The 24,748-nt window shown below is 36.5% G+C and overlaps 1 protein-coding gene across 3 annotated transcripts in view; it reads left to right on the top strand.

Moving 5' to 3' along the window:
• Nucleotides 1-24,748, top strand: part of atrnl1a (attractin-like 1a) — a 324,662-nt gene that overhangs the window by 74,370 nt on the left and 225,544 nt on the right. For all 3 annotated transcript variants that reach the window (XM_067421824.1, XM_067421822.1, XM_067421823.1), the window contains 6 exons: nucleotides 13,043-13,127; nucleotides 13,361-13,572; nucleotides 16,303-16,421; nucleotides 16,512-16,628; nucleotides 16,769-16,901; nucleotides 21,858-22,045. In XM_067421824.1, the coding sequence (XP_067277925.1) occupies nucleotides 13,043-13,127; nucleotides 13,361-13,572; nucleotides 16,303-16,421; nucleotides 16,512-16,628; nucleotides 16,769-16,901; nucleotides 21,858-22,045 (854 nt within the window). The remainder of the gene's footprint in view (nucleotides 1-13,042; nucleotides 13,128-13,360; nucleotides 13,573-16,302; nucleotides 16,422-16,511; nucleotides 16,629-16,768; nucleotides 16,902-21,857; nucleotides 22,046-24,748) is intronic.

Consider the following 24,748-nt stretch of genomic DNA (forward strand, 5'->3'; position numbering starts at 1 on the left):
AATCAATGTTTATATTTGGTACAGTAGCCTATGTTTGCAATTACAGAGGTCAAACGTTTCCTGTAGTTGTTCACTAGGTTTGCACACACTGCAGGAGGGATTTTGGCCCACTCCTCCACACAGATCTTCTCTAGATCAGTCAGGTTTCTGGCCGGTCGCTGAGAAAAACAGAATTTGAGCTCCCTCCAAAGATTCTCTATTGGGTTTAGGTCTGGAGACTGGCTAGGCCACGCATGAACCTTGATATGCTTCTTACAGAGCCACTCCTTGGTTATCCTGGCTGTGTGCTTCGGGTCAATAGCTGCGTTTCCATTACAGATTTGCGAAAAACTTTTGCGATATTTCTTAAATGTCGATAAAAAACTGTTGCGAAATGACAGCGTTTCCATAGCTGCAGTTATGCGACTAAAACATATTACTTTCCTCTCGCGATAGGTCATTCCAAAATGATGGTACTTGGTAGGTTTGTATATCTCATCCACTAGCCATTATTTTTATTGGAAGGACACGTGTGTTATCCAAGCATTAATGGCAAGGAAAGCCCCTTAGGTAACTTAATCGGCACGGATATGAGGTGTGTGTGTGTGTGTGTGTCAGATCTGCTTCAAGGTCTTCATGATAATGTAGCATTTCTGTGTTTAGCATCCAGTATTACTGTAATCCTATATTGTCTTTTATGAGTTTAATAAAAAACTCCGTCTCCTCTTCTCTCCAAACCGAACCATCATCTGTAAAGAATGATCGACTCTTACGCGCGCCAGGTTGACGCATATAGAGTAGAGCGAAATGTTTGAATTTGCATGGTAACTCAAATGTTTGTTGTTTTTTTTTTTTTTTTTTTTTTTACCACTTTCGTTATTTTGGCTAGATATTTCGTTTGATGGGCATGTGAATTGATTTTAGAAATGCTTTGGAAAAGAAAAAAATGGCATTTAATAAACGAAAAAAAATTTTTTTTAAATGAAGACCGCGTTTGGAGTGAGTGCATGCAAAATAATTAGTTCCCTGAGTCCACAAATAAAAATAAAAATAGACAGTTTATAGTTTATAATTATGTCTTGAACTCATCTGTATAGCTAAAAATGACAAGATTATTGTAAATTGTTTCATCTCTCTTAAAGGAAGAAGGAAAAAATGAGACCGTCAGCGCTTTTATCGGCCGTGGGTTAAAGAAAACATAGCCTAACTACGAAACTAAATAGGCTACCTTTAGGACTAAACATTAGCCTGTAATATTATTATTTTAATTTATATGTTGATTATGAAAAGTGAGCAGGATGAGTAAGAATCGCAATATGTTTGAGACCTGGGGTCACATGATTTTGATCACTTCGAGTTTTAATTTCTAGAAAGTCTTTCTTAAAAAAAAAATTCGTTTTGTATAAATTGTATTTTTATTTGTATCGATGTTTCATCAATTAATTGCCTGTTTATTAGATAAGAAGCAAACTAAGATCGTCTGGAATGGATTGACGTGCGTAACTGGCCTGTTTCCTCGGCCTTTGAGTAAGGCTGAAAATACAGACTAGCTCTTTCTGTTTTAATAAATTTCTTGAATATATGTCTTAATTACAGTATATATAGCCTGTAGTCCTTATTATGAGAAAATATATGTCCTTTTAACTACATTATCTTGTTATTACGACACAATTGAGTGGGAAATATAATATATTGGCCCTATGTTGCAGCAATGCGTCACCGCAACAGGTGACATGTAAATGCGAAAAAAACGTTTCCATTGCAGTTTTGCGAAAATGTCCTTTTTCGAATCGCCTGAAAAACCACCTCATGAGAGCGTAAAAACTTTTTTGCGATATATGGGAGTTTTTGCGAAATTGCCGCGTTTCCATTAGGCGTGTTTTCAATTCGCAATTTCAATATGCGCAATTTGAAGGGTAATGGAAACGCGCCTATTGTCATGTTGGAAGACCCAGCCTCAACCCATCTTCAATGCTCTGAGAGAAGGAGGTTGTTCTCCAAAATCTCGCAATACATGGTCCTGGTCATCCTCTCCTTAATACAGTGCAGTTGCCCTGTCACATGTGCCCTGTGCAGTTGCCCTGTCTCCATGGTTTCCAAGTGGGAGAACTTGCAAAATAGCAGGGTATTCAAATACTTTTTTTCCTCACTGTAGACTCTGATTCCTGTGGTCTAAACACATGAGTACCACCCCAAAGACCCTAGTTTCTTGGGGAAAGTTCCTATGGTGGAAATGTGGCTTTTGTATAGGTATTCAATTTTCTAAAAGCTAAATTTTAAGATTTAAGTACACATAACTCAACAAATCCTTAAAATCTATTTGTTCTATAATACCAGAAAAATCTCAAATTTTAGTATAATACAGGTAACAGAAAACATATTGTTGGGGAAACACTAGGCCATTTATTTGTTTCATAAAATGCTTTGTTCCATAAAACTATAAATAAATAAAACTTGTATGTTTTTAATAACTTTTAAAGTTATTTTTAAAAATTAAGTTATTTAAAAAAAAAAACACAGGAAAACAAATTCAATGTATTCTCCCTAAGGCTGTAAAGAAGCAGCTTTGTAATCTTCAAATTTATGATTTGGCTGGCCACACCATACATATCACTGTGATCTAGTGAAATGCAGAAATGGAAAAAACATTAAAGAGTTGTAAATAAGTTTGTTCTAGCTAACTTCCCAAAACCTTTTCTTCTCTTCTGTTCTTTATAAATGTTTTTTGTCATATTGTATGCTATGAACCCAGCAGTAGCGGTTCTACATTGAATTGCACCCTGGGCGAGACAGGGGCATCCCCACCAAAATATTCGTGGGGTCTCAATCATCTCACTAGTCCACTAGTCAGGACACTGATTAGGACATAAGTCAATGGGCAACTGGACTCCCTGATAAGTGCCCTGACTACTAAACTAGTCAACGCCCCCATCGAGACCATCACCATGGAAGTGGAAAAAAACTAAATTGTTTTATTTGGGAGTTTAAAGAGTGGGATTAAAGGCACCCACAAAAACAAAATATTGACCAAAATTACGAGTACTGTTAATAGTGTGGGGGTTGAGAAGCGCACTCCAGCAGTTTAAATAGCTGTTTTGATGAGAAATTATCATCACAATGCATTATTTTACAGCACATGTTTTGAAACAATTAGCATTTAATTTCGTATCACGGCACATGTATTGGGGTGTACGATAGTGATGATGTGGAGTACCATTCGTTCACATTAATAATTGCATGACAATTTGTAAGATTTTTCTTCTCATGATTTTTATTATTAATGACACGCTTGTCATTATTATTTATTTTATTATTATTATTTAAAAGAAGATGAATGTCATTTTTATTATTTTGTCAGTCTGAATTAAATGTAAATGTAAATGTAAATGTAAATGAATTATTTTCAGTCCCACTCCGTGTGCAGCTGCCGGGCCAGTAGTCATGCAAAATAAACATTGAAGTCCATGTTGCAAAAAAGTAAACACAAAGTTTATAATTAAAAAGGTTTACACTGAAGTTTATAATTTTTTATTTTTTTTACAGTGGGTCATAATATAGCATATCTTTGTCAGTGTGTTTTGTGGTGTTAGGAATTGTTTTTCTGCACATTTTCACACCAACTCAAAACGTGCGTACACCACCTCCTGAGCTGCCGTAGGATTTGAGCGTGCCGTACGCCAACGTCCATATTGATTTCATTATCTAAGGCCGCATTTACGCTGCATGGTTACGTGACCAAATCCCCCCCCCCCCCCCCACCCTCATGGCACAGATCGGATATGACGTGAACATGTAAGCAGGAAGAAAGTGCATGGATTCCCATATTCTCAGATCGGTTTCAGGCCTCACTTATATGTGGAAATTAATAAATCCGAAGTGGAAATTATTAAAAGCGGACAGATTGGATATTCCCATCTGTGCTAGTCGTAGCCTACATCAGTGAAAAAGTGTTTTCTTTTTGTACAGATATATCTATAAAAAATTAAACACATCTAGTTAACTAGCAGAGTATTATTTTCGGTCGTTTGTGTAAAATAAAAGGCGATCTGGCGCTAAAATGTGTTGCTTTTGAAATCATGCTGAGAGCTTGTTGTCGCTGTTGTCCATGACAGTGAAAGCGGCTCGAGCCGTGCACAGCTTCAGTACCATTGTGGAGACTATTCGTTCCAGTGAAAGCACAAAATAAAATGCACACAAACATGACCCTGCTCTTGATATAAAATCACTGATGAACACATTTGATTGTAATGAGAAAACAAAAAACAAAACAACAACAACTATATAAGGGCAGATCGAACCCACCTCTGGCGTGTTTAACGAAAGTTAACAGGGCCCCCGATTTTCCAATTCCCCACACAGTGAAATTATAGAAAATAAAAAAAACCTTCACGGCAGAGGATTTGTTTTTATTCCACAGCAGATGTGGCAAATGTAATGGCCCTTTTCCACCAAAAATGAAATGAATAAGCCTTAGGCTGAAGAAAATGCAAATTTGTGGCTGTACAGTCAGGACGAAGCAATAATAATAAAAAAAGCACAAATGTGATGTTTAACTAAGTTTAATTTTTTATCACTTTAAAAAAAAAAAAAAAAAAATGTTTGTAAAAACAAATGCTTCATGTATTTGAGGAGCCAAGAAGAGTGCCAGTCTGGTGTTTGCCCTCTAATTATAGCCAACTCAGCCTGTCTATAGCACTTTTATAACATCAGATTTTGGCCAAATGTATTAAACAACAGGTTAAACTGATTGCCCACATAGCTACAATAAACTTGTAAGTTGTACAATAACCTGTACAATAACTTTTAAGTTGGTGAAAATATAATGCTGTACTTCACACTCTAAAAATGGCTGGGTTAAAAACAAACTAATTGGCAACCCAGCGCTGGGTAAATATTGGACAGAACACATGCTGGGTTAAATTAACCCAGTGGCATTTTAACCCAGCAGGTTGGGCTGTTGAGAAAACCCAAAATGTGGTCAAATTTTACCATTAATGGATTTGCTATTCTGGGTTATTCTTGCTGGGTTGTTCTTAACATTTCTCCTGTGTATCAGCCTACTGTAAAACTAGACAATCATGAAAGAACAAATGAAGAATGCATGTTTAGACTGTTAAAGCAATCATTTTTATTTTTTGACAAATGGTACAACACACAAATGTGTTAAAATTGGCAACAATGACAACTACAAACCTAATATATTCAGTCAGTTTATTCGTGTTAAATCGAACTTTTATTTTGATGGGTTGCCCTGCCCTTTGAGTGTCTGTGTTCATATGACAGTTTTCTCAAATGAAACGGTAAATTCTCATGTACTCAGTGACACGGCAGAGGCTAAAAAGACAGCGAGCGTGTGTGGCGCATGCAAACGCCCCGTCATTCACACAGAGATGCAAAACATGGAAGAGTAATATTTAAATAGTATTCAATACAGACACTGGTATATATTCGGCTACAGTCTGGAACCCTGCGTGATGCGACTGAACGCAGCTGTGGGACCAAATATAGTGTAGGCTACTTGTGAGTCGATGCTATATTACAGATAGGCTATCATCACATTTTTTAAATTTCAGAATGTAACTTACTTGGTACTGAAGTACCGCTACTTGTGACATCCCTACATAAATCCATGGTTCATTTTCATAAGGGTATCGTGGTTCCGTGTAATCACAAACTATATTAATCTATCGTCTCACATGCATGCCTAACGTTACCTAAACTAACACTAGTTAGTACATTGCATCGGATTCTGAGGTAAAACTTTTGTCGTCTTAACGTCATGTAAGCTTAAGAGTTGTTGCCGCGAAGAAAAAAAAAAACTATAATTATGCTAATTAAAATGATTGTTAATGAAAACATATGAACTGATCTTAAAAGATCTGCAACCAGTGGCTTTGCCTTTTGCAATGTCCTTTCTAAATGACAATTTGGGAGCGAATTTAAACGAATCAAGGCTGGAAGCACGTGAAACAACCAAGCGTTGGGTAGAATCAACCAAGCATTGCGACCCAGCAGTCCCCATTTAACCCAACGACTGGAAATTTGAAACTACCCAATGGTGTTTAAAATGTGATCAAATAAACCAACAAAAATTTCCCAACAGTCTTAACCCAGCATTTTGGGTTAAAAAACAACCCAGCATTATTTAGAGTGCAGATGCATCCGATGTGACTATTAATTACTGGCAAAACACAAATTCCTGACATTAGCTGGTGTAAAAACATTTAAGCTTGATTTGGGACAATGTTAATAATATAATGACACATGCAAGTTTCTGACAATACATAAAACCAAAATACTAAAATGAGTCTGAATAGTATCAGCTTTACACTTACCTTCAATGTTTCAAAACTCATGCCATACTGGATATTCAGTAAGTAAGGGATAATGTACACCCAGCCGGTTGTTATCGCAGAATAAACCCCGACAGAGTGATCAGGTCTTGCATCACTCTGGTAAAAACCGGCTGGGTGTACATTATCCCGCTTATTACACGGCTACTAGTCTCAAATAAATAATTATTAGACACAAAATATTGTCTCGAGATTAAATACTTTATTAGCTCTTACGCAAAGCTTCCGCGAGGGAAAACAGTTCCAATCTGCTTTAAGCCTTTATCTATTGCTGAAGATTTGCCATATGCCCTTGCTAAATGTTGAAAATAAATGCTGAAAGGGTTAGTTCACCCAAAAATGAAACCAAGCCTATGATTTACTCACCGTCAAGTTATCGTAGACGTATATGACATTCTTCTTTCAGACAAATACAATCGGAGTTATATTTAAAAAGTCCAGGCTAACGTTAATCCCAGCAGTTGTTGTAGTTGTTTGAAGTCCATAAAAAATGCAGCTGTCCGTCAAATAACGTGCTCCACACGACTCCGATGGGTTAATAGAGCCTTCTGATTCGGATCGATGCGTTTGTGTAAGAAAAATATCTATATTAAAAACGTTAAAAAAGGAAACATGCCTTGAAATCTTCCATTGTAACCCATGGCTGTTTAAGCCACAAGATGGCGCCAGCGTTAAGCATAGAACTAGATCCGGTCAAGATAACTCGTAGTACCCGTATGAGCGGGTGTTATCTGGAAATAACGTACCACTGGAATGCGCGATTGACCAATCAGAATCAAGTATTTCACAGAGCCGTGTAATAAAAGACTTTAACGGTTTGGTGACATATCTTTGGAAAACCTGAGATCCAAAAGCTAATGCCAGCAACTTACCTATGATGACTTGCCGTTAACCCCAACGTTGCCAGTGACATATTTGTGTATACGTGTAGTCTGTAGAATGCGAAATGTCTTTATTTTCTCTTCTTTTGTTTGCGTTAATGAGCTTTATATGTTATTTAATTACCACCTGTGGCAGGATCCCTGTCCTGTCCTTAACCCTCAGCTCTTTTTGCCCAAGAGCAGAAGAATAATAAGAAGAGCAGAAGAAAAAATCTTTCTTTCTTTCTTTCTTTCTTTCTTTCTTTCTTTCTTTCTTTCTTTCTTTCTTTCTTTCTTTCTTTCTTTCTTTCTTTCTTTCTTTCTTTCTTTCTTTCTTTCTTTCTTTCTTTCTTTCTTTCTTTCTTTCTTTCTTTCTTTCTTTCTTTCTTTCTTTCTTTCTTTGAGTAACTGAATTCAAGATGACACAGAAAGTGGTTTTCATTTGTGTACCCTCTTGCCATGTCTTTCCCAACACGCGTACCTCTAATTAGATTCAGGGAAAATGAACCCTAATTAAAATTGTAACGCTCTGGCTGAGAGGCGCTGTGAATAAGTGTTTTTTTTTTTTTTTTTTTTTTTTTTGCATAGACCTTTTGTTTTAATACAACCAACAGACTAGGTAGCAGATTGCCTCAGCACAAAAAACATATTTTATTAAGCTTGCAATTAAAATGGAATTGGTTTCCTTCTTACTGCATCTACTGTTCTCTACCTCTGCTCTATCTGCTCCTGTCATCCAGTGTTTCTTCTCTCCGTTTCTTTTTCTCCTGTACATTAGCTATGGGAGTTGAGCCAATATCCTGTGAGGAAATGAAATCTAGGCAGAGCCAACGATGACAATCAGGAGCAGTTTTACCATTTGAGTGAATAGCAGTGTCACTGTTAGATCTGTACAGGTTTTGAACTTAGGTATTGAATTACTTCAGCCAGAAAACTGTGGTGGCTTTCAATGTTGGTCTTTGAGAAACATTTTACATGTATACATTTGCAGATGCTTTTTGCCAAAGCCATTTACATTTGTATTAAAGTTGTATTTCTTATGACAGAATTTTTGCAAGAGACCGCTTACAAAAAGCTTTCCAGAAAACTGACGAAGGTTTCACTCTGCACACGCAACCAGTGCGATGGCAGCGCATATTTTGTTCAGCATCCATGTTAACAGATTAAAGCATTCATACCGCATGCAGAGGCGGTGCGGCAGCACGTCACAGGAGCAAAGCAGAAGCAGCAGTGCCGTGATTGTTACGGTGCTGAGTTTATTTTTGCTGCGCTGCTCACGCTGAATTAAAGCCACAGTGCATTGTTCTTGGTCGAAATTGATTTAATTAGCATGACAAATAGCACAGTTCACCATGAAATCATGTAGTGAAGTGTTCCGTGTTTCACAATCACCATATTGCATCAAGCACTCTGAAAGAAATTAATAAAATACACAAAAACACATCACTGCCAGAGGTTGTTTCCCAAATTTCAAAGGCCTGTTTAAATTCATAGAACTAGAGGCATATCTTTACTTTAAGGTTACTTTTATCATGCCAACTACCTATACAGCATGTTGTATATACAGCATGCTTAAAAAAAGTTATAGCTTGATAAGTATAGAGTGGTATTTCTTTTCAATTCACACTAATAGTGATTCACACCATCATTTTTTGTTCACAAGCAGCTCCCACAGCAGTTTATAGGTTGCATGATTAAACTACATATGCATGGCAAACAAAAATAAATTAAACCCAGTTGTAATGAATGAACTCTCCCTTAAATTCAAAGACAATGTTTTCTTTATCACGTTTCCAGATGCGTCCATTAATTAAGCTGTAAGAGTTGCAGGTGTCAGAGATTAGCTAAAACCTTTTTTGGGTGGCCATTTGGTCTGTTTTCTGAGATAAAATTTTGTGTGCATGCTGGTGTGATCTTAGTTAAACAGCAGCTCAATCAGTACTGCACTCGAGAGCTGTTTGCCACCTGGCCACACTTTCTCGACTCTGAGGGGTAAATGGCAAATGTACATATTAATGCCATGGCAGTGATTTAAATGTACACTACACTTACCTAAAGGATTATAAGGAACACCTGTTTAATTTCTCATTAATGCAATTATATAATTGTTTTGTCCTGTGGACATGTAATGTAAGAAATGTTTCTAAGTAAGCATTGGCTGCGTCCGAAACCTGGAAAATGCTGCCTTCGGAGGACACATTTGAAGGCAGGAAGGCATCAAGCAACATCCGAATCTATTGTTTGCTTCACTTCCTGTCTCCTGAGATACCTTCATCTGATTTTTGAAGGCAGCGTACATGTATCCTTCGTTATGTTTGGTATCCCACAATCCTGTGCTTTCCATTCAGTGATAGTTGAGCTGGGGAAAACAAAATGGCGTCCGAAAGTTGCATTTGCGGGTCAGTTTGTGTGTAAATGTATGTTTTTTTTTTTTAACCAATATTTTCCACTTCTGAAGTCATTTCTAGCGAGAAATTACTAATGAAGTAAAAATGTGTTTAGTTCTCACCAAAGCTTGCTCTGTTTAGCTGTAGATCATTAAACTGTTACCCTGCCTTAGAAGTCTGTCCGAAATTAGTTTTGTGAGGTGCCTTCACGCACAAAACCCTTCCTTACAATTCATTGTCTGATAAGGCAGCGAGGCAACGAGTCAGCTGTCTAATCAACCAATCACATGGAAGTTGCTTCAATGCATTTAGGGGTGTGGTCCTTGTCAAGACAATCTTCTGAACTCCAAACTGAATGTCAGAATGGGAAAGAAAGGTGATTTAAGCAATTTTGACGCTGTATATAATCTTTCATGTGACACCCGTGAAGCCCTTTTTCTCGACAAAAAGTGTTTCCAAACTAGTTTTCGGGACATTTGAAGTATCGACATATGCGATACTAATGAGAATGAGGACATACGTCATGGTAGCTTGATGTTACGTGACAAGTTGGGCGGTTTTTGGGCCCGTCCACCATTTTGGGATCCGTCGCTATCGGTTGCCAGGGGCAACACTGTAAGAGCGTCGTTTAAACGGAGACATTTTAAAATGGAAAATAAAAAGAAATGGTTAACTACAGGGAGAAATTGCTACCAGCGCCAGGCAGAGGTATTTAGAGGAGCTGGATGATATCAAAAACGTCAATCCATACGAGCTGCCTGCAGCAGAATGGAACAGAGACCTAATGTTAGACGCTTTAACTTACTACCTTACACGTTCCTGAAATGGTACTATATATTTTTTGTGCATTCTGAATAATAAATAAACATATCTCCCCACTATCCTGCAACAGTCTAGTGCTCGTCCTCTCATTAACAGTGTTTCTCATACTGACCATATTTTCATACTGACAACTGTTTTCGTAATTGATAATAATAATAAATATTACTTGAGTACCAAATCAGCATATTAAAATGATTTCTAAAGCATCACATGGCACTGAAAACTAGAGTAATGGCTGCTGAAAATTCAGCTTTGCCATCACAGGAGTAAATTACATTCTAAAATATATTAAAATGGCAAACAGTTATTTTTAAATGGTAACAATATATCACATATTACTGTTTTAATGTATTCTTGATTAAACAAATGCAGCCTTGAACATAAGAGGCTTCTTTCGAAAATCATGAAAAAATCATATCAACCCCGAACTTCAAATGTAGGGTATTTTTTGTTATAGTGACAGTGTAAAATTGGGGTGAAATGGGCGATTTCCGTTGTTATTTTGATATCAGCGACTCTGATTAACTAATACAAGGTCCTGTAAAAAGTATGCCCTATGAGTGTTTTTCTTCTCTTTTGCAGTCATCTTTGTTCACTATCACTAGACAGAACTGTTGTTGTGATGGTGGTATTATGGTGATGCAGTGCTATGCTTGAGCACATGTAATGTGTGGCGTTAATCTCTGCTGCTGTCATTAGTGGTTCTGTAGGGAGGCTGTGAGATGTTAGATGCGACAGTTGTTTCTCTGTCTTTCTCTCTTTCCTGTGAACTGTGTATTGTTGAGAATCTCATGTAGGAAAACATCCATGCTCAAGGGGTTGTTAACGGTGTATATGCTGTGTGTTTTCTTGACACATCTGTCTGTATGTGTATATGCACGTTAATGTATTTACAAGCAGGAAAGCCTGTAGAACGTAAAGAGAGTCTTTGGTTTCCTCTCCCTACTGATTAACTGACCATGAGCGCGGCTAATTACTGAATTAAAGAGCGTGTAACGAGCAGAGAGTGTGTCCGATCTGGCAGCCCGAGAGAAACATATGCCACAGAGCTCATGTAACCTGGACAAACACGTACAGTTAAACAGACACGGATTACTCTGTCAGTAGAAAGGTCTGGTTTGCATTAGGGATGCACCGATCCGATACTCAGTATCGGTATTGGCTCCAATCCGCCATAATTTGCCAGATCAGGTATCAATCAGACAGGACCAATCCAAATCCGATACTGTGTGTATAATATTCTGTGTTATTGTTAAGCCCCAGTGCCCCACAAAAGGCAAAAAAAATATTATTAAACAATCAACTTCATGCACTATATTATAAGTGTTCTAAAGCCATTCCATAGTTCAATGTGAGGTACAGATGGATATTTAAAGGGTTAGTTCACCTAAAAAGAAAATTTATGTAATTAAAGGTGTACTAATGTAGTATTTTTGCGGTAAAACCCCTAGGCCGGTGTTATATATTTTGTTCAGTTGAGTACCTACAATATCCCAGAAGTTTCCAACTATTTGTAAATTGTGAGAAAATTGCTATTTTAACTAAGGACATGGACGTTTCAGCATTGCATTTGAGGGAGTCGCCTGTCAATTGCGTCATATCTGCGTTACCCTCGGTTTCGGCTTTTATTTGGCAGGAGCGCTTTACTCTTAGCAGTGTGAACAAGTGAACGCACGGAGTAACGTCATAACATCGTTTTAAACACACTTAAATGTATCTAATATGATAAACAGAGCTGCATTACCTCAAAATCATAACCGGAAGAGCGGATCTGTGCAGGCGCCCGGCGAATGTGTCCCGTCCCGTCATAATAAAAGTCCCGGTATTCGCGAGGCGGGTATTTGTTTAACAATCGCTCCAGCAGCTGTGGTCAGGTCCACAACACTCGGTCCTGCTCTGCTTTAGACTACAGTAACGTTAATAACCGCATGCATGAACGTGATTTCTGCCCGAGTCCTATTTACCACCGGCTGTGATGAGAAGACCACATCTCCCAAGATGCTGCGCTCACACTTTGCTTCATCAAACTACACATTTGTTTTGAATAGGCACCCTCCAGTGGACGGAAAGCTGCATAGTGCACCTTTAATGACTCACCCTAATCTCGTTCCAAACCCGTAAGACCTCCGTTCATCTTCAGAATACAGTTCAAGATATTTTATATTTATTATATATTTATATAATAAAAACATCATCAAAGTAGTCCTTGTGTGACATCAGTTGAAGCTGTGCAGAAGCATGTGTGACTCTTGAAGCATCGGAAATACATTTTGGTCCAAAAGTAAAAAAAAAAAACGACTTTATTCAGCATTGTTTTCTCTTCCGTGTTTGTTTTCAATCCTCTAATAAAGATTTGAACGGTTATGAATCGGCGTATTGATTCATGATTCGGATCGCCAATGTCACGGGATTTTAGCATATTGGCAGTTTGACACGCAATCCAAATCATGAATCAATACGCTGAATCAATACTTACTTGCCTAAACTTTTGTTAAATGTAAAAATATTGAAAAAATAGTATTATCAATGGAATATCCAATATTAATAAGTTAAGTAATTTATTTATAATATCATCTATTAACCAGTATGGATATACATTGTGCATATCTATTCTTTATTTATTTGCATGTGTGCTTTGCAGCATGTGATGAGTGGACCGTTCTTCCAAATCCCAGTCTTCATCGTGATGTCAACCGTTTTGGACACACAGCAGTTGTCAGTAATGGGTAAGTTCTTGACGTGGACTCTTTCCATTCACTGATACCATCAGTTTATGTGCTCTTCCTGTACCCAGGTTATTCTTTCCACTGAATTTCATTTAGTTAAACAACTCATCATGGGTTAGAAAGAAAAAAAAACTTAAAACTTGAATGTGTATCCTCTCATTTCCTTTGGAAAATAGTTTTGGCAATGCAAATGGGTTGAAATACAAAAGGGGTCTGTTTTCTCTTCCACTCAGCTCAATGTACGTTTTTGGTGGTTTCTCTGGTGTGATTCTGAATGATGTGCTGGTGTATAAGCCTGCCAGCTGTGAGGCCTTCCTCGAGATGGATCCTTGCCAGAGCGCTGGTCCTGGTGTTCGCTGTGTCTGGTTTGATGAACGCTGTGTACCCTGGGACTCCAGCCACGCTAATGACAGTGTGCCTGCCTCCTCCTGCCCTGCACGCACCAGTAAGAACCTATCATTTTAAAAGCTTATGTTTAAACACCAACTGCACAGAATTACGTTTATGGTAAATTATGGAGATATTGTGACCTGTTTTTGAGGTTTTTTTCATCATACATTCACATTAAATTAATGTCTGATTAGAAGGAGTCAGTAAAAAGTGGGTCTCGCATCACCCTGAAGGGGTATGTTATGGTGATAATTGCCTGACCACATTGTTCTGCCTACAACAAGGATATTTGACAAAAATAAATTGATAAATGGGTATGAAATCTGCATCACAATATTGCAGGAAACTCGGTTCCTGGATTACTTAAGCAGTTTAGTAGTCACTATACTAAATATTTGACCACAGAGAGCTGTGATTGACCATTTAATATCAAGAATTCCAGCAGGCCATATGATAAGATAAATGAGGTGCCAGAATATACTATACTGTTGAAAAGTTTGAGGTCAGTAAGATTTTGTTTTAAAAGAAATTAATTTTTGTAATTAGCATGGATGTTTTTAATGTGATAAAATATTTATATAAAAAATGCTGCTATTTTGATATTTACATTCAATAAAATGTACTTAAAAATGATTCACAAAAATATTAAGCAAAATATTTTACTGTTTTCAACATTTGGAATATTAAGAAATGTTTCTTGAGTACCAAATCAGCATATTAGAATCATGTGACACTGAAGATTAGAGTAATGACTGCTGAACATTTACCTTTGTCATCCCAGAAATACATTATATATTTAGAATATATTCAGATAGAAAACAATAATTTTTAATTGTAATAACATTCCACATCATTTCTATTTAATTTTTTATCAAAAAAATGCACCATAAGAAACTTACTTCAAAAACAAGACCCCAAACTTTGAATAGTATTTTTATAATTTTTTGTAAAAGTGTTATAAATGTTTACACATCATTTTATCTTTTGGGAATATATATTCACCTGTATCTACCCTACATAGCCATCCTAGTGGGGTGAAGTTTGCAGTACATCTCATTCAATTGAGTTGGACCATTAGCTCTGTATGTCAAATGCACACCTGGAGAGTATTTTTTCTTCCAATAAATCCTCTGTCAGGAGATTATTGTTAAGCCACATATAATCCTATTTACACTTGATACATTGGAAGGTTTATATGCAGAGCCACTCACATGTTTTGCTTTACCTTGATGGCGTGCAGCCTGGTTTTCACTGGGTAAATCCTGCCTGACTGTGAAAATGCCTGTTGATAATTGACTGAACAAAAGGTCAGTTGGCGCATAATAATCTCATAGCGATGTAATTATGATTGTGATGAAACTAATCTCCAGTGATTGTGGATACAGATGTTTTTTTTCTGTGGGCAAAACTGGACCTGAGAGGATTACTGCAATTACCGCATGGAGTTTGGAGTTCTATCAGATTTGTATTGGACTTTAATTAAGTAATGAAATGACACACAAGTTTCTGATGGATTATCCTGTATTGTGTGCATCTCGGAGACCTGTAATCGTGCAGTTTATCATTGTTCTTAGGCAATACTTGGGTGGTTGCTCTCTGTATTTTCACTATTGTATCTGGACTTTTTAGTATACACTGTTTCAGATATTATGCATTGTGTGTGTGTGTGTGTGTGTGTGTGTGTGTGTGTGTGTGTGTGTGTGTGTGTTTGTGTGTGTGTGTAATTTAAACTACCACATTACCCTTCAAAAGTTTTCGATTGGTATGACTTTAGTCCAATTCTCACTATTAACTGTGAAGTTTGCCTCAAACTTCCTAAATACTGCTTAATAGTTAGTAAGGTATTTGTTAAGATTAGTTATTTCAGCTAGGTCAAGGAATGTAAAATAGTCAAGCAGAATATTATTAACTGATAATATAGAATATAATTGGACCCTAAACTAAACACATTCATATCGAAATAACTATTGTTTGTTTAAAAAAAAAAAAATCATAATTGTTAATCAGGGGCATCATTTGGTAATGGTGACTGCCATACCTTGATTGCCCTGTAAGTGCTAAAAAAAGTGCTGTAAGTTTATTATAAATGAAATAATCTAAGATGTAAATTACTAAATTAGTTGTAAATTATATATTCTTTTAAAATACTAATACAGAGAGAAAATAACATATTGACTTAGGTATGCTATTATAAGCCTACATTATCATTCTGACTGCACATCCGAGATAGTTAAATAAACACACACTCTGAGGTTTAAAAACTTGTTTTATTAAAAGTAATTATAATTGATGAAAACTTATACGTTTGTGCATTAGTGCCGTGAACTCCCCTCCTTCTAGTAATTTTTTTGTCCTGGCTTTCCCCAAAACTGTTCCAGACAAAAGTCTGTTCCTGTGTGACAAAACAAAACAAAAGTCAGCAAACATCCTCCCAAAAAGTAAATAACAGGAACAACAGTACTTATGTGTATTATGGTTATTCATGCCTGAAATAAACAAATTCATAGTCAGGACAAACATTTCTTCTCTGTCCTTGCCTCATCCCCTCGATTTTCCAGTTTTCATTTTGCTGTGCCCTGTCCATGTCCACCTCCACAGTTGAACTTTAGCCCTTGCCCATGTGTCATTGTACACACTCATTTTTCACCACAGTTGTGAAGTGTTTCACCTTGAGAGCTCTGAGTCAGACCCTTGTTACCTCTAACCTACAATTTTGGTTTTATGCTAGTAAGTAGATATTTTCTTTGTTTCTGATTATTCTTGTTTTGGGGTTTTTAAACCACAGATGCAGCTGATAAGCAGTGTCAGCAGTTTTCTGACTGTGCTTCCTGTACGGCCAACACCAATGACTGCCAATGGTGCGAAGATAAGAAATGCATCTCTTCATCAAGCAACTGCACTGTGGTATGTCAAACAAGCATTACTATTAAATAGATTTAAAAGCATTAATAGCAATTAAAAATACGATTTCCCTTTGCTGTAATGTTTTGTCAGCTTACGATTGAGCTTGCCCGCCACCCTCGAGGTCCCCTGTACCTCAACCCTCCCCCTGCCATGCTATCTGACCACCAGCTCTCTATTTGGAGACCTGGTATGCGCAAAACTGGCCAGGTATGCAGTAAAATGAAGCTTATGAAAATATTATTTGTAATAAAAATACAACACAGTGTTGGACAAAACTTGCTAGTCACATTGAAAATATGTAACCAGAGTGTTTGACAGAAAGCTCTTTCCATCCTCTTGTTTTCCAGTCTGTGAAGAACTATACCAAATGCAGTGTTCAAGGTGAGCAGATTTGTAGCAAGCTGGCAAACTGCAGGAGTTGCTCACTTAACATCAACTGTCAGTGGGAACCACAACAGCAGGAATGTCATGCTCTGCCTGGTGAGTTCAGGGATGGATGGATGGATGGATGGGTAGATAGACAGACTGAGAGAACAAATGCATGTCCAGTGATTTAAAGTAGACATTTATTTAACTACAATGTCAGACATATACCCTAGATGTCTCAACCCTTCTCCTGGAAGTCCCACTGTCCTGCAAAATTTATTTCCAACAAGCTTCAACACTTTTTTTTTTAGGTGTGTTTGATAAGGTTTGGGGCCAAACTCTGCAGGAGCAGAAGGTGAGTCCCAAGGAGCAGGGTTGATACCTCTGGTCTAGCGTATAGGTGCAGCTTCTAACATGATAATATTTCAGTGTGTTTGGTTGGCAGAAAGAAAAGATAAAAGGACAAATATGATGCAGAGAATGTATTGGATACAATTGAGAAAAGAATGATTAGAGATTTGAAGTATAAAGAATAATGCAAATATTTACAATGGTAGGATTAAACCAAATCTGATAGTGGATTAAAAGATAATGAAAGATTGAGCATAGTTACTCCTAACTAAACAAACAAATTGGCAAATACAAAACCACAGATGGTGTCACTCACTCTAACCTATTGTTCCTAATACAGCTCAAAATCTCTGAACTGTTAAAGGTTATCATTTATGGCATTGTCTGTGCTATTCTAAATTTCAGTAAAAAAATAATAATTTTGAAAGAACTAACTCATTAAACTGATCAAAAGTGACAGTTAAGACATTTATAATGATACAAAATATAAATTTTTTCAAATAATTGCTGTTCTTTTAAACATTCTGTTTATCAATGTTTCCTGAAAAATGTATCATGATTTCCACAAAAATATTAAGCAACATAACCATTTTTTTATCTGTTACAATTATTTGAAATGTTCCTTTAGCAACAAATCAGCATATTTGAATGAATTCTGAAGCATCATATGACACTGAAGACTATAGTAATGACTGCACAAAATTCAGCTCTACCATCACACAAATAAGTTACATTTTAAAATATATTTCAGTAGTTAGCTCAAAAACATTTTTTTTTTTTTACTGACCCCAAACTTTTGAACACTAGTGCAAGCCAAAAATATCTTTATCTTTTTTGTACATGTTTCTGATTTCTTCTTTTTGGCCCTAGACACAGGGAATTGGGTGATTCATTTAATTAATTGTAATAATTTTATGCATGCGGGTTTAATATAAAGGGCTAACAGGTTTACTAACAGCTTGCGCCAGCGCAAACCCTCTTTTGCCTTTAGAAAACTACTGTCAGGATTTACTAAAGATACGCAGTGATAAATTAGTGCTAAAAAGTAGGGATGGGCATTTTTGTCAATTTTTAATTTCGATCATCGATAGGTCTCAAAAACGAGTAATCGATTAACCATGGCCGGGGCTTGTGCGGGGGGCGGGGCGTCTCCGTCTTGGAGATATTAAACTATTTTAAGACTGTTACGAAAATGTATGCTGACAAAAACATGAGATGTCTATGCAAATATGAACATATGACTATAAAAAATAACTGCTAGATTATGATAGATAAATGTCTTTGAAAAAGAAACGAAATAACCGCCTCAAATAACCCCGTCAATGATATCGGGCATTGTGTTTGAGTTAAAACTGTGAATACACCACCCCGCAGAGCTTTGCTAGAGAATTAATAAACTCAGTCAAACGCATCCTATATGAGATTAATCAGATATATGCCTATTACAATTTACATCTGCCCAAAAGGACGCAAATGCGCACGTGAACTTCGCCACGCTAGAGTTTAACAGGCTTGAAAGGGAAACTCATTTTGAACGCGCTCTTTCCTTAACAACAACGTTAATACACGGGCAACGAAACCACAGATCATTTACAACACTAATCGTGTTCTTATTATAATTTTATGTAGCCTACATGACAGATTGGCGCTGAACATAATTTTATTTTTCATGATCAAAGTACAGCATCACTGCGCGTTTTCAAATCCATGAGAAAAAACTTTAAAACAGATCTACTTTTAAAAAATGAGTAACACTGCTGCATTATTAATATAATCAATGATTTTGAAAAAGAAATAGCCTACCTAAAAATAATATGACCGTCTCAAATAACCCAGAGTCGATAATGTCGGGCTGTTCGCATTTGAGCTGAAGCTGAAGAGAATGAACAGCAGCCGAAATAATGGCAGCGCTTTGCTAGCTGGTTATTAAACTTAACCAAACACCATCCTATATGAGATTAATCAGATATAGACAACATATAATCAAGTATTAAACAAGTAATCTTACAACTTGCATCTGTGGAAAAGGACGCGGATGTGCAGATGAGCTTGACCGCGCTCTGACTCTCGTTGTGGATTTCCTTTAACAGCGCGCGCTGATCCACGGGGAGCTAAAGCATGGAGAATACAACATTATATAACAATCATGTTCTCGTTGTAATGCTGTGTATGTGACAGATTGGCGCCGCACATCTTGCACTGTATTTTATGATCATTCTCAGTGCTTCAGGCATCACTGTGCACTTCAGTTTCACTTTATTAGGCGGTCTGGAAGGCGTGCTGTCTAATGCTAACCAATCAGACCTCAGTTACCGGCCAAAATGCCGCAATAACCAATCCGAGAAATATACAAATATATTTTTTAAAGTCAGGGCGATCATCGTTTTCATGATCGATCGTCGCTGTCACGTTCGAGTACTCGAGTACTCGACCACTGTTGCCCATCCCTACTAAAAAGTGTGATCATATTTATTTTTGTGGCTGGCCCTATTGCATAGGTATTTAAATGAATTACGCAAGATGATTTACAAAGGTTTGCGATCGTCAATTTACAGGTGTTTTGCGCCATTATTTACTGCCCAAAAAAGCCCGTATTAAACCAGATGCTAACTGGTAGATTGCATTTGTAATTATGCAAATGATCCGGCTGCATCTGTGTTCTTTAATTTGTGTTACCGGTAGATCACGTGCAGAACTTTCCACTCCCAGCTGCGCTTTTTAGGAATTGCGCTTTCACACAAATTTTCCTTGTTTAGTAAATCTGGCCCCAAGTTTGCTGATCTGAAAGGGTTTTGCTTTTGAAAAGGGTAACGTTAGAAAAGTTAGGAAAAGATCTAAAATTGTTTGAGCACATTTTACTTGTGTGTCCCAGGCTCAGAAACAATGGAAACACATTTCCACACTCTGAGGGCATCTCTACCTGATTTGAGCTGATCTAGTTTGAGAGCAGGACGTAATGCCGTTTGATGTATTATTAACATTTTTTGGTCTCCCTTGGGAAGAAATGTTTTCTTCTCTACAGGCCCACACATTGCACCAATGCTCAATATTTTCCAGTCTCCAGTAAAGTTGCTTACACACACACACACACACACACACACACACACACACACACACACACACACACACACACACACACACACACACACACACACACACACACACGCACGCACACGCACGCGCAGGCACACGCACACACACACACACACACACACACACACTATCACACACAAGATAGTCTGGTTTACTATCTTTGTGGGGACTCTCCTTAGACGTAACAGTTGTTGTTACTGTCTGCATTTTTAAAATGTTTAGAATATATCACTATATCACAAGTTTCCTTATAAATAAATTTTACCAAAAAATGTCCCCACAAGGACTATTGCCATCTAACCCTCTTTTGTTTGTTTCATTATATTAGTGAGGAAATTGAATAGAGATTTTTTTTTTTTTTTTTTTTTATCAGGTTAATGCTATTTTTTTTAATCCCCTAACCCAATCTCTACCTGTGTGTGGTTAATGGAGCAAAGGTAAATGGGTACCAACCAAGGTGGTACATTCAGTGTTTGAGCTGGTCATACTCTCTCTCTGCCTGATATCTGGATCTTCTCAAGGACATGAGCTAGAAAAGAAACTCAATGATCAGCTGTCATATTTCTGACTGATAGTTCAATTTGAAAGCGTGCATATACACACACACACACAGATGACTTTATCTGAGGACATCAACTCTGTAGTAAAGACATGAGTACATCCAACCATGGAAAATGGAGACCTTTGGAGCTGGATAGTACATCACACACGAGTTCGGACCTCAACCAAAAGGTCAATTGGAAGTGCAACAATTATTCAAGTTTGCTGAGCTAATTATAAAATTATGGCTCAGCAGCTTGTCAAAGAACCCAGAGTTTATTGTTCGTTTTCCCTTTTCTTTGTTCTGTTGTTTCTCTCTTCATTATATGACAGCTTTTATCTTAGACTATAATCAGCCACAATTAAAAAAAAGTAACCTTGAAATGAAAGAGACTATGGATATTTTACACTATTTTTAGTACCGTGTGGTTTCATAATTTACTATGAATGTGCATTTCCTTTTGTTTTGCTTTTCAGGGTTTGTCTGAGTGTGGGTGTTTGTGGTTAACCATGGTCATGTTAATTATTCTTGTGCTGCTCAGTGTAATAAGTTCAAAACCCAAGGGTAGCTTGACTCTTAATTTCATAATGTAGTTTAATTTACATTACTGTTAAAAAGTTTGCTGTTGATAAGATTTAAAAAAAGAAAAAAACGTTTTTTTAAAGTTTCTTATGCTCACCAAGGATATTCTTATTTGATTGAAAATTCAGTAAAAAAAGTAATATTGTGAAATATTACAATATAAATGAAAGGTTTTCTATTTTAATATATTCTAAAATATAATTTATTCCTGTGATGACAAAGCTGAATTTTCAGCAGCCATTACTCCAGTCTACAGTGTCACATGGCCTGCTAAAACATATTTAGCATTTATTTAAAAAACAGAAATCTTTGCAAAATTATATATGTCTTTACTTTTTGCAGTATAATACACAGAAATATCTTTTTTTTAAATCAATATTCCAATCAGAATGATTTGTTTGCTTTATAAGATGCCTTGTGTAATTGAGGCCTAGGTAGGAAAGAAGCCTGGTTTTAATTTTTTGTGCTTTATTTTTTTTTAATTTTTTTTTATTTTTTTACAGCACACTTGTGTGGAGAGGGCTGGAGTCAGGTTGGAGATGCATGTCTAAGGCTGAATGTTAGTAAAGAGAGTTATGATAATGCCCAGCACTACTGTAAGAACCTGGATGGCAACATTGCCTCTCTAACCTCAGCCAGGCAGGTAGACTTCATCCTGGATGAGCTGCAGAAGTATCAGCTGCAGGGGAGGGTAAGTCGAGCATAATCACTGGCCTTTGTGTGGACTTTTTTTTTCTAGATCTGCTGCATACTGCTTAGCAGTGTTGGGGGGTATCACATTGGCACATTAAAATGTAAGTTACGTAATCAGTTATTTATGTGAGAGCATGCATTTACTTTTCTCACTTGCAACAAAAACAGCTTCAGCATTCTTTAAAATAAATGAACAGTGAAATGCAAATTCACAAGCATTAAATAAGCTAAAATGGACAAATGTGCTTCATGCAATTAATCTCACTTTGTTAATCAATGCCTTTGCTGCTGACCTTCGATGATCCAATTCAGCCATATCTATAAGCAAAAATGACTTAGATATCTTTTTGTGTTTAACTTTTTGTTTTATTGCTGAAGAAATAGTGTTGAACTTTCTTCTCCTGCTTTCTATTCAGAATGGTAGCACAGCTGAAAGGTTTGTTTGATCTGCACCCTGTGCTGTATAGGAGTGTATTTGCATTTATTTCGGCCTGCGCCTTATTTGTTTCACTTTTGGTGTAAAAGGGTCTTCACGTTTTCCAAAATATATAAAAATAAAATAAAAAAAGCAAGTCCAGCCCATGTGAGAAAAAAAGTTCATGAAAGTTAACTAAGTAATGCATTCACTTTTTAGGGAGTATTGCAAAGTTGTAACAAATTGCTTTTAAAATTAAAACTTTCCCCAACACTGCTCATCATGTATTTCATCACCTTATCAAAAACTCAGTAGTCAGTGCCAATACCAGTGGATTTATTCATGATTCTAGATTTGATACAATGGCAGTCTTTATCTAATATGTTATTGATATAATTTACTTACTTATTACAGTTCAATATTTATTTGTTAATATTAATATAAAAATTAACAACTAAAATAAAAAATAAATAAATCAGTGGCTTAGTTCTCAATTAAGTAAAATGTTTTTCCAAAAAATGTTCAGTCATAAATAAATACAGTAAATAAATAAAGGATCTGAGAAAAGTGGCTGTTCTGTTTCTTTTCTTTGACTTTAATCCTTATTTTTTGTGAAGGAAAACATGGCTTTTTTTAGTCAGGTGCTATTATCCAAAGCAACTTAAACATGAGAAACATTACGAGCATTTTATCATGCAAGAGTAATATTGCCCATTTACATTCACATAATACTTTGCCAAGTATATTGATTAATATTAGATTTATGTATATACTGTCTTGGCATTGAAATACCGGTACTTTTAGCTTTTCCAAAGGCCCTTTCACTCTAAGTGCGATGTGAAAAAGCAAAGGAATAATGCTGACAGTGAGCTTGTTTTTTTTGTTTTTTTGTTTTTACTGAAACAAGCAATTCTGTCTGGGCTCCTGATTTGTTTACTTCAATTAAATCTTGATTGTAAGTATATTTGCCTTGCACTGCTCTGAATCCAATTTTAAAGTGATTCTTTAAACACCCTAAAATGTTGTGACGGATATTTCTGTCTAAGTAAACAAACATTTAAATTTACAATTTACTTGGCAAGTCTCTGTGTCAAGTTCAGATGTAATGCTAGATGTTTCGGTGTGCAAGTTTGTTTCTAAATGTCAGTAAAGCTTAAACTTCTACTTTATGTCAAAAAACCTTACTCATGCCTTCAATAAAAAGCTATTCTGCACAAAATCTGTGGAGTCCCCCTGGTGCTGTGGAGTAAATATTTGTCATGTGTTAATTAAAAGGAAAGGAGCGACTCTCTTCGTAATCCGTTCCCTTGCTGATTGCGGCGTGAGCCTTAGTGTTTAAGCAGCTTTTGTCCTTTGAAGATTAACACAGTTTTCTAAAGGACCCACCTTTGATGTGAAAGATTCACATGCAATGGTTTCTCAGTTGCCACAATTTTTTCTCTTTGCTGTCACTCACACAGACAGTCACACTCACTCCCTGTGGCTGCACAAACTCACAGGAGATCTTAAACCTTTTAAACCTTTTAATCAAAGCACGCAAGACCTTTTCATACAGGGAAGTTGTTCATTTGAATGGAAAATCTGAGGGGTTGGGGTGTGTCAAATTCAGTTTGTTTTGCCTTGAAATGATAATTAAACCATGCATTGGCCTTTTGCCTTTCCCTAAAGAAGAGAGAAAGAAAAAAGTGTATTTATAAGACTATAGCACGTGTTAAACAGAGTAGACAGGCTTATTAGCCATCAAACCGTCAAGGTGCCCTGAATGAATGTCCAGCTGGAAGTCTGTAATGAGGCAAAATCAAGTTCGAATCGAGTTCAAATAGAGGTTTATGAAGATGAACTCTTTTTTTTATTTCACTGAATTTACCATTTCTGCAAATATGTCAGTCTGTTTATCGTTTATCTTCAGATGTCTTTCTGTTCTTTACACTAATGTTTATAATCTAGAGTATTTATGAACACAGAGCGATAACAGCTCATTGAAGCCGTGTTCAAAGGGACTTGCTATCATGTTAGATATGTGGCTCAGTCAAATTTAAAGCAAACAGAGACAGGGGCAAAATATGTATGTATGTATTAATTCATTTATTAATAATCATAAAATATCACTATTAATTCATAATAAGAATTAATAATCACTAATTCATAATTTTCAAGAATTTAATTATTTTATTGAGGCTTTTCTTTTTAAAATGAAATATCAAATAGAATTTTAATTCTGAAATTAAAAACATGCTCATCATATTAAGGTCATTGTATGAATTGGATTTTTTTGTAGTTTTGAAA

The sequence above is a fragment of the Pseudorasbora parva genome, chromosome 17 (assembly GCF_024679245.1).
Source record: "Pseudorasbora parva isolate DD20220531a chromosome 17, ASM2467924v1, whole genome shotgun sequence".
In the NCBI taxonomy this organism is placed as follows: Eukaryota; Metazoa; Chordata; class Actinopteri; order Cypriniformes; family Gobionidae; genus Pseudorasbora; species Pseudorasbora parva.